This window comes from Leiobunum rupestre, chromosome 5 (genome assembly GCF_980474605.1).
Source record: "Leiobunum rupestre chromosome 5, qqLeiRupe1.1.hap1, whole genome shotgun sequence".
NCBI lineage: Eukaryota > Metazoa > Arthropoda > Arachnida > Opiliones > Sclerosomatidae > Leiobunum > Leiobunum rupestre.
In genome coordinates, this window is record NC_143388.1 from 65,878,117 (window position 1) to 65,888,776 (window position 10,660).

General features: G+C 36.8%; 1 protein-coding gene across 1 annotated transcript; it reads left to right on the top strand.

Annotated features, from left to right (window-relative positions):
• The first annotated feature begins 4,344 nt into the window (after positions 1 to 4,344).
• On the top strand, positions 4,345 to 5,176 carry LOC149945627 (uncharacterized). The gene is made up of 2 exons (XM_090176637.1): positions 4,345 to 4,400; positions 4,470 to 5,176. Exons 1-2 carry the CDS (start codon positions 4,382 to 4,384, stop codon positions 5,174 to 5,176), a joined length of 726 nt encoding a protein of 241 aa, XP_090032763.1. The 5' UTR covers positions 4,345 to 4,381.
• Positions 5,177 to 10,660: the final 5,484 nt, after the last annotated feature.

Here is a 10,660-nt window from a genome sequence, read left to right on the forward strand (position 1 = left end):
TCGCTTACGTTATAAAAAGATAAAGGATAAATAATTTCTACCACAGCAATTTCCCAATCTCCGCGTAAACTAATGGGTTTGGCCAACGTTGTAGAATACGAGGCTAGAGTATTTTCTGAATTATTCTTATTCTTATCTCTAGTATTACTAGGAAGAGTTATGTAAATCCCAGACGTCATCTTGATTAACCCAACTATTAAACGATGGAGGATATACTAGCCAACTAACGTACAATTGTTTTACTCCGTTTTTAGTTCTCTGACGTAAAATCTTGTTTAACTTGAACGAACGAGGCGCACTGACCTTTTGAAGCTCTCTCGAATAGAACGTCCCTTTTATATCGATTTCTGATAGGTCTTTTATTTTATAAACGGGAGGATGTCTTTTAACTATAGCTACGACTTTAAATATTTCTTCGGTATAATTAGCTTCGAAACCCTTTTGAAATATCATTTTAGTTGTATTTATTCTAACCAAATCCCCTACTTGGAATTGCGGTTTCATTTTCAGTTTCTCGGCATAATATTTAGAGTAGATATTATTGTACACACGTAATACGTTATTTTCCGAAACGTCATTAGGGGCCATTTTAATTGAGCTATGATAAGAGGAATTGTACGCTTCGACCAAGTCCTGTAAGACTTCCAAATATCTATTTGTGGAGTGATGGGTAAAATATCTATACATTTTTGTTTTTAACGTTCTATTAAACCTTTCTACGATAGAGGCTTTTATTTCGTCATTTTCGGTACTAAAAAATTTAACTTTATTCTTTTTGAAATATCCTTGTACTTCTTTATTCCTAAATTCCGTGCCCTTGTCCGATTGAAATTTATCTGGAATTCCGTCTTTAAAAACAATTTTTATATTTTTCAAAACCTCTTTCCCCGATTTAGTTTTAAGAGGTAACCCCCACGCTTTTCTACTAAAACAGTCTATAATTGTTAAAATGTATTTGTATCCGTCATTATCTGCCTCTAACGAGCGCATATCGTTAATATCAGCCTGGTATTGTTCCCTTATATTACTAATTACTATTTTATTTCGTTGAAACTTTTTATATTTCGGCCTATGCATCGTAAAAGCGTCGATTCCTCTTAACCATTTTTCTACAGTTTCCCTACTTAAGCCGTGAGACTTTACGGACTGGAATAACCTTTCAGCGCCTCCGAAAGAAGCCGGATGCTTCGGGTTAAAATATATTTTTTCTAAAATAGCTTCGCCCATACTTTAGACTTTTGCGCGCGACTCCTTGTTTGTTTATAAGAGTGAAGAGAAGAGTCAGACGTGGAGGAGTGATCTCGGTCAAGGCTACGAGTGGGGCGGGGCTTATCTGTCCTGCGCGCACGCCCACTTTGAGGAACCGGATACTCGCGCTTAACGGGAGAACGTCGTTGTCGGGTTCTCGGAGCTAGCGGGGAAGGGAAAGCCTTGGATTGCCGGTGAAGAGTTAAATTGGGTTAAATTGGAAATAAACGCGAAATATCCGATAGGTTTTGGGTGGGTTTTAGGATTTAAATACGCTTTGGTAATTTCGCTAATATTGGAACCTTTAATAGGTCGACCGTTTATTACGAGCTCCCCGTTTTCATCCCACCGTATTCTTTCGGGTACAGTTTCCAACTGATCCACCATGCTTTGCGCTTTTTGGTAATATATCAAAGGCAAATCGTCTATCCAGTCCCTACTTAGCGAGTCGAATGCGGGGGCAATTTCGATTTCTTTAGGAGCCGAGGCTTGCTTACGTAGATTTCCGTGTCTCATTAAAGCTTGTTCGTATAAAATCCATTTCGAGGCGTCGTCTAAATCTTTCATATTTAATATTTGGTCCATCTTAACGTCTAATTCAGAGACTGCCAGAGCGAGGGGGTGCGGGAACGGGTCTGGCTTTAAAACGCCGCTAGGGACGAGAATCATTTTTCTGGCGTGTTTCATTGTTTACTACCGAATATAGAACCAAGAAGGGTTGAAACGACGGGTAGAAGAAACGAGAAAAATCCGCCCCCAGACTGAACTAACAATTTCTTTTTACTTTTCCAAGCTACCCGCTTACTAGCTAGTTTTCGAAGGGTATTTTTATGACGAGATAACCTGGTTTTTTGGGTATTTGATAGTTTTACGTTACCAATTAAAGTGTTATGAATACATTCACTGATAGCGTCTATGAGGGATTTGTCGGCTTTAGCTAAAATGGCTTTTCTTTGAACGGGTTTGCAACGACCGAGATATCGGAGAGCGTCTCTCTCGATACGTACTCTACGAGACATGATTCATAACTGATTGAAGTTACGAAATGTAAGTTCTATTTATTTATTTAGGGAGATAAGCGTAGCACGTTTCTCCCGGTAAAATATTAGTCAAGACTCTTTGATCTTCGGGACAAGTTTGAGTTAAATTGAATACTAGGTAACCGTGAGGTCTCGAAGTCGCGTCTTCGTAAGCGTCAACTACAAAACGCCACTTATCAGGGAACATTTGTCTAGCGAGATAAGCCACTTGCTGACGGTCTCGGGGGCTTTTCAATATAATTATGTAATGCGAATTCAGGGAAATGGATCTGCTATCTTTTGATTGATGGAATAAGTTCTGTGTAATAAAAATAACGCTTAGAGAACGGTGATGGGTGCCTTTCACGAATAAATCACCAATTTGACCTTTACTCTCGCTCATCTGGTCGTCGATAACTAATAATATAGGATCTTTTCCGTCATAATCAGATAAAACAGGCAATCCTTCTTTAAAAACTACCCTGTGCTTCATTTTATCGTATAGAGCTTGCCATTCTCCGTAATACCAATGTATTTCTTTGAAACCAGGAACAAACATTTCTTCTTCGTGATTAATTATAGATTCAATTAAATAGCTTTTGCCACTCTGACTCGGGCCTGCCGTTACGCAATTAAACGGATGAATAAATTGCATGGTTATCTCCCTTCGAGTACTAGCGTACAAATGAAAATGTAAATTAAAATTCGGTTAAATTTATGGGACTCTTCAGCGGAGGTAAAATATAATCGAATAACCTATTGCTTCCCTTACCCCCGTATAGGTTTGATATTCACATTAGAGTCGCAAGACTATATTTACTTTAGAGTCGTAAGACTGAAACCTATATTTCCAAAGATAAAGAGTGGCATGTGTCATCTGATTCTAGAAAGGGTGAGGGAGCATCCATAGGCGTATACGAGGGCGAAAAACGTACTTCGTCAGGTGGAATAGAACTAGGTCTTAAAAGGGGTGAAGGTAAATTATCGATAGGGGGCGAACAGATTTGATGGGTTAGTTGATATTCTCTAAGATAATCTCGTACCATTGTCATTTCTTTTAAACGTTCAAATTGCGAATCAGTTACTGTAGTTAAGGAAAGGGTAGGGTCTTGGGTATCAGTTAAATCTATTATTTCCATTTCTGGAGAATCGGGTAAAGTTACTATGGGTACTTCCGGGAGCTCGTTATCAGTTATATCAATCAATTCAGGGGAGTCGATTATAATCATTTCCGGGGTATCAACTAAATTAATTTCTGGGTATTTTACACCTTTCATTTTAATGCCGATTTACTTAAACCTTATTCAAAAAATTACGATAAAAAAATCAAAATAAACTTACGTAGAGAGAGAGAGAGCGCGCTTCAAAAATCCTGGTACTAGACGCACAAAGAACAACAATAGAGTGACGTTCCCCCCTGTTCAGGCACCCCCCTTATATAGGGCCTAGGGGAAGATAGTAAGCTTATCTCTTATTCCCAAAGAACTTGTTCAGTTCTCGAGAATATATTAGGGTTATGCTAAAATTTATACTTATTTACGCAAAATATTCCATTTAACTTCATTTCCGATATGGACACTGAAGTACAAACATCTGCCATAATCACCGTCCTGAAACAACCTTCTAAAATTATAGCCGTAGTGATTATTTTAATTACAATTTTCTTATTTGAGTTCATTTTGTGGTATTTTGAAAACGTTTCTACCGTAAAATTGTAACTTTTTTCACTGTAGTTCACAAAATGGTATTAAAAGTATACTAATTTTATGTTAATTTCTATTAATTGTATTGTTTTCTAGGATATGATTGCATCACAAGCTCTCGAGAGGAAACTACAATGGGTTTTTTCTTCTTCCAAGTGGATTAATATGTGACGTCAATGGGAATAATTAGAGGCAGTTTCGAGCACGGGACGGTTTAATTTCGAGTGTCTAGAACTGTTATCTCGGAGAGAGAGAGAGCCGATAGAATTTGAGGGTTATTTGAAGTTTAGATCACGTGATGAATTAATCTCAACAAGATAGGAACTGATTAATCGCCCATGCGTCATTTCTCTCTGAGACGCTGAACTGAAAAGAAGTGCATCCGCTTTGCTCTCCTCATCTACCGGAAACATGGAAAAACGATCTATTGGTAAGCATTATTTTATTAATACTATTACTATTTCAATAGACAAAGGCTTAACATTTTCATTTTCTATAGCCGAGACGCATACCGTATCCAAACGCAGGGGCCAAGAAAGACGTATCAACATAAAAATCACGTTAGGAGGATCAGTCTACATTTCTTTTGGTTTCGACGGATCAAAATTACAAGTTCTCTTCTTCAAAAAATCGAACGAAAATATTCTGTTCCTGACCTCCGAAGCTTTCACCAATCTACTCTCTCTTTGGGGAGAGCTTTTCGCCGCTACGCAAACCGGAGCATCGTCTCTAACCCACAACATCATCGACTATCACGACAACAACGTATCCGTCGTCGCCACTACCAACAACATCAAATTGAACTCTGCCTACGGTCATGTTCTGGATCTGGGAGCTCGCGAAATCGGTGAGTTCCAAAAAAAAATTGATTTTATTCGGTTTCAAATAAATCTTTTAAACGAACATAAAAATGTTATCGAATGCATGTACTTAGCTATTGTTAAAAACCTTAAAAAAATTCACGAATTATTATATGGAAAACCTTTCGAGGGTTTATTTTTGTACCCAGATCAATTTAATTCGTACCATCAAGTAAAATCTTATTTTGGCTGTTTTAAATCACCCTCGGAAGTACTACAAGATTTTACTAATTTACTCGTAGATAATCAATTAACCTGTAAACTTAGCTACTTTAATTTGTTTTCATTGTGTAATGCACAAGATAACCATCTAATGGAATATCTGATAGTACCTACTAACATGTAAACAAAGTTCTAAAATAAAATAAAAAATTAATTAAATTGAAAATAACTTGTTATTATTGCCTAGAGAATAGAAATTAAGGGGTTCTGAAGCGATAAGCAAACGGGTAAAAATCTAATCTCCAGATATCTGCACGAGGAAAACAAATTCTGGAGAATGGGGATGGGGGAAAGCAACTGGTGATTAGAAGGGGTGAAAGCAATGGGGGAAAGGAGCTGGTGATTAGAAGGGGTGAAAGCAATGGGGGAAAGGAGCTGGTGAACGAGAGATAAAGTATCCAGTGAATGGGGGGGGGGGGGTTGGGGGAAAGCAACCCGTGAACGGGAGAATCTGGTGATTAGAAATTCTGGTGATTAGAAATTCTGGTGATTGAGATGGGGGAGAGGCGCGGGTGGGGGAGGAACGGGAGAGGCGCGGGTGAACGGCGGGAGCCAAGCTCTTTGTGTCCTTCCGGTGATTGAGAATGAAATTCTCAATCACCGGATGGACATCCCCCTCTCTAACTTTTGACCAATTTGAGCAAAATAGATAAAAATAAACCAAAATGCCTAAAATTGGGAAAATGTGAGAGGAAATTAAAAATCCTACAAACATTGATAACATATTTCGAAATTGTTTGAAATAAGTTATTTTTTCAAATTTTTTTTATCAAAAGCAGTAAATGTTATGAAAAACGATTATAATTCCTTTCAATTTTGATCAAAACTTCTGGTTTTGATAGATATAGCAATTGTAGACCCCAAGAGAAATGTAAAATCAGACTTCAATCCCTTAGTGGCGAAACATTAGTTGCTGTCACAACCTTTAAAAACATACCTATAGAGGGTTTTTCATTGTAGAAGCCTGTTAGAAAAACTAAAATATCCGGGTGTACGGAATATACGTCAAGTCTTGTTTGTGGATGTTTTCTGGCAACATCAATATGGCATGAAGAATGATTTGTTGGTTGGCTTCTTCCAAACTGTCTTTACGAAGCGTCATCTCTTCGATGTAAAATACTTCAGTAAAAGCACGATTAGATCTTAATATGTATTGGTATGATATTATTAGTATTTGTGAAAGATAACTTGTTAATGCATTCTAAAACCAAATCTGAACTAAGAAACTTTTTACATTTTGAATTTTCGTATTGCCCTTTTCGTGGTACTGAATTGGAATATTTTTCCCGATTATTTTATTTCTCGTATTTTCTTTGATAGAGCCGTCAACATACTGATCAAATAAGATCCTTACTTCTTGGTGGTTCGATGATAGATGTTCAATATTCTGAATGAACTTGTCGGATAGTTGTATAGTCAGTTGCAGGCTAAGAAAGACAAAATATATAGTACAGTCGGCGCAAGGATACCTCAGACCATTTCCAGCCAGTCGACCGCGCGTAATTTAAATTTGACCACTTTACGGTCAATTTGAAATTTCGTGAGTTTCACCGTTTTTTCGCGCCATATAAGAACCGAAATTGGAATTTATTTTTTAATTTCATGTTGTCATGAGTTTAATTACTGAATGCAGCTAAAGAAGGTTCGATAATTGAAGCTCCAAATATTTTAAATAGCTCAAGAGGTTACTATAAAAAGCATGATAAAGGTTTATTGTTAACAAGTAAAGAGAAAAATATAATTTGAAACGTCTATACCTCATTAAGACAACGTTTCCCCCAAGAAAGCGTGGTAAATATTTTAAAAGAAACTGCCGATTTAACTGGTAAGCCGTAGAAATAAATTTACAAAATTAAATAATTATACATACTATTTTAAATTTAAGAATGATAGGAATGCCTTATCTTTTAAATTTGCTCACCACCACAATTATGAAATTAAAAAATAAAGATTCTAATTTCGGTCTCTAGATGGCGCTAAAAGACGACAAAAAGAGCAAATTCGAATTTGACCGTAAAATGGCCAAATTCAAATTTCGCGCGGTGGAATGACCGGAAACGATCTGAGGCATCCTTGCGCCGATTGTACTATATATTTTGTCTTTCTTAGCCTGCAACTCACTATAGCACTGAGGGAACAATTCCGACATACCTTTGGGGTGGCGGAGTGGTTAACACTTTCACCTCGCAGCAAGAGGAGCCGGGTTCGATCCCAGCTTGTGGCACTGGGTGAAAACTCGGAACCACTCCTTCCGCGTTGAGTTTGCAAGTTCTCTCCTCACTGGTTTAGGGGGTTTTCCCCCGAGCTCTTCGGTTTCCCCTTCCATAAAAACTTGTTGAGGTTAACGGTAATAGTTAGTGTAGGGAGCTGTTGGCTCGATCTCGTGGCATGCAGGGCTTGCCACCACCCTCCTACGCATTGTAACCCGGCCACCTGAATTAAAGGTTTCAAAAGTCGCTTGATGACTTAGGCCTAAGGTGGTGCCTTGGGTATTAGCCTAGCCGATAATTATTAAAACAAATCTACAGGATCTTCGATTCTCAAATGAAAGGCTTCCCAAGTAGGAATCATTTTTGGTCGGTTTCTACCGTAGAGATTGAGACGTCACCTGCGTTATTACTATTGTCAGAAGAAAATAGGGGAAGTACGTATCTGTAGCTTTGAGCTGTAGAAGGCGTCGTGTGACCCACGAAAACACCTTTTTACGCATAATTAACCAAAATGAAAAAGTAGTTCCACTTTTGTTTTGTTTCAACACGGCGATAAACGACGAGAGTAAAGACGCCTTAGCTCATTTAGCAGATAATGAAAAGGACAATATGTTACGATTGTTCAATTTGATAAAAATTTATTATTTAAACGATGTATTCATCCGCGATTTCCCGCCAAACCGTTCTGGCGCGAAAATTCGTGAAAAGTGACGCCTTTCCAATGCTGACTAGAAGCGTACTTCCCCCTATTTTCTTCTGCTATTGTTGATATCCACGGTTTCAGTGGAATCGTGTTCATTCTCTTCATTTGACTGATCATCGTTAGGCGAAAACATTACTTCCCTTTTTTCGCGGACTGAATTTTTTACCGCTGTATATGCGAGCTTTAATCACAGTGCAGACAGCTCATAGTTTAATTTCACTTTATCGTTGTCTTCATTGCTTTTAAAATGTACTTATTGAAATGTACATATTGAAAATTGGTCTAATTTCCTTTTTAACAAAAGGCGGTACTATTATGCCACTGTTTTTAAGTCTGGTTTCGGTGACAATCAAATCAGACAATTTTTTCGTTATCCTTTGCACGTTCTCGTAACTCAATGAAAGATGTAGATTATGAAACATTTTCAGATCTTGCTTCGACCTATTTCTTTGTTAAAGCATCAATGAGTTTCCAATGGTTAAAAGACTTTCACGGTGTTTTTGAAAAGCTGTAGTGCTTGATGATAGTTGATATTGAGCTTGCCGAATAGATATAAAGCAGGAGACAACGAACTGAGCCAAATTTTTGGAAGATAGAAAGGCGTCATCGCTTCTTTTTCCAGTAAGGGTATTTTTCACACCAACAACTATCTATTCCATTAATTGTTGAAGTTTGATCTAGGTTTCTAAGTCGGTGAAAGATCCATCAAACTTCCGCTATTTCGTTTCGGATATTTCATGTCTGATTATGCTTGCAGCTTTCATAATACATGCCATATCGTTGTCTGGACCTTCAGAAACTCATGTCAATAGATATTCGACAGTAAGATCGATTTAATATGACGCTTGAAATTATTATCTTCTGAATATGAAACTCGTAATAATTTGTACTTCAAATCTTAGGTATTGATATCGATATGAGGCTTAGAACAAGTTCTGGTTGGCGACAGAGTATGTTGGACGATCTTAATTAGTTCTAAATGACATATGGCTTTTTCAACTGCTAATTTCGGTGTGGTTTCTGATGAGTTTGTAGATAATTCCACATTCCGCGCTTCGCTACGAAAGCAATACCGATGGTATCGCATGTTTTGTGCAAACGCTTTTTTTTGTTCAAAAACGCTAATCTCGCACGGACAGATTTATTCGCACTACATTCTTTTATTAATATGAACTTTTTTCCCATATCAGCAGAGCTAATTTTAAAAGTTTCCGTGTTTGTTTTGTTTTGACAAATAGGCACAGGTTAGCGTAGAAAGAAGTTTTGGAATTTTAGACGGTAAGATTTTTAGTTCAAAAGTTTATTGTTCACTGTACCTTGGTCTTTCTCTCTTTTTGCGTGTGACCATCGAATCCATGACATTTTCACGTTGTTTCTCGTAATGTTCCAAGTCTGGTTTGTTAGATGCTGACTGAATGCGCTCGAATGATTTGATATTTTTTCCCAAGGAAAACCGTTAGCGACTTTTTTAAAATCATCTTTTCGTTCTTCATTACAAATGAAACAAACTTCAGGGAGATGAGCCTCCATTAAAATAAGATGAAGCCAGAATACTGAATGAACTATAAATGTAGCATACTGATACCATTGAAAGTAGTCCAAGAAATAACTACAGAACCAGTTTCTAAAAATGTTTGGACACTATAGGAAAATACAAAGCATTATCTCCTGTGTTAAAATCCTGTGTACTTTGTACTTAGGCTACATTTAAAAAAAAGGTTTGGCTTATTTTAAAGAAATTGAGTTAGCCCGGGAATATTTTACTTAAAATAAAACTAACATTAATTTTGTTTAAATATAGTACTATCAAAATAATTAAATTATCTATATAATCGAGTAATATTAAACTACTTATGCTGTAGCCTAAGAAAACATATTGGTTGAATATGGTGTATGTTAGATCATTTTTGACTTTGTTATAAATATTGCAAACGTACACATCATTTCGACCAAAACAAAAACTATTTTTTCATTAATTAAAATGCTAAAAACTAATTGAAACATGCCTGGAATTTTTTTATGAGAAGGCTAAATATTTTCATTATGTTGTTTTAAAACTATTCCAATTGAAAAATAAAACTTGGCAAATTTTCCCAAGTAGAGACCTGACTAAGACAAGAAACGCAATCGGAGCAATTGCTTCTCGTATGTAACGCATATTAGTAGTCTGATAGAATAGCGTCTTCTGCTGTACCTGCTTTTGCATTATTGATTACGTCGACAGGTCTGTTTACACGATTTTCAAACCTTGGTTCGCCGCCATATTTTTAATCAAATAAACCTGCTCGACGAGCCAATTGATTTGTTGCCAATTGGTCAACCAGAAATAGAAGAAATCGTTCAGTAAGAAACCAGTTTCTAAATCGTGCAACGTTGAATTTATTGAAAGTGACTGAGCGTTACTATAGTTAATTAAACAGCGCTTAATAATTTTCATTAAATGGATTTGCAGGTGATTTTTCTACTTGTGTTTTTTATGACAATAATCTCGCTTTTAAGTTCCAATCGAGATTCTGTGACCTCTGTTAGAAAGGATCAGAAAAAAATAAACGAAAAAGAGGATTCTTGGAACTTTATCACTCGATGTGCCACCCAAATGTGGGAGCTCTTCTTTTTGTTCTTTTACGAACTTAAGTTTTTAAAAGGACTTTTGCGCTTACATTCATATTGAATCCGTCCACATGATTATTGCAAA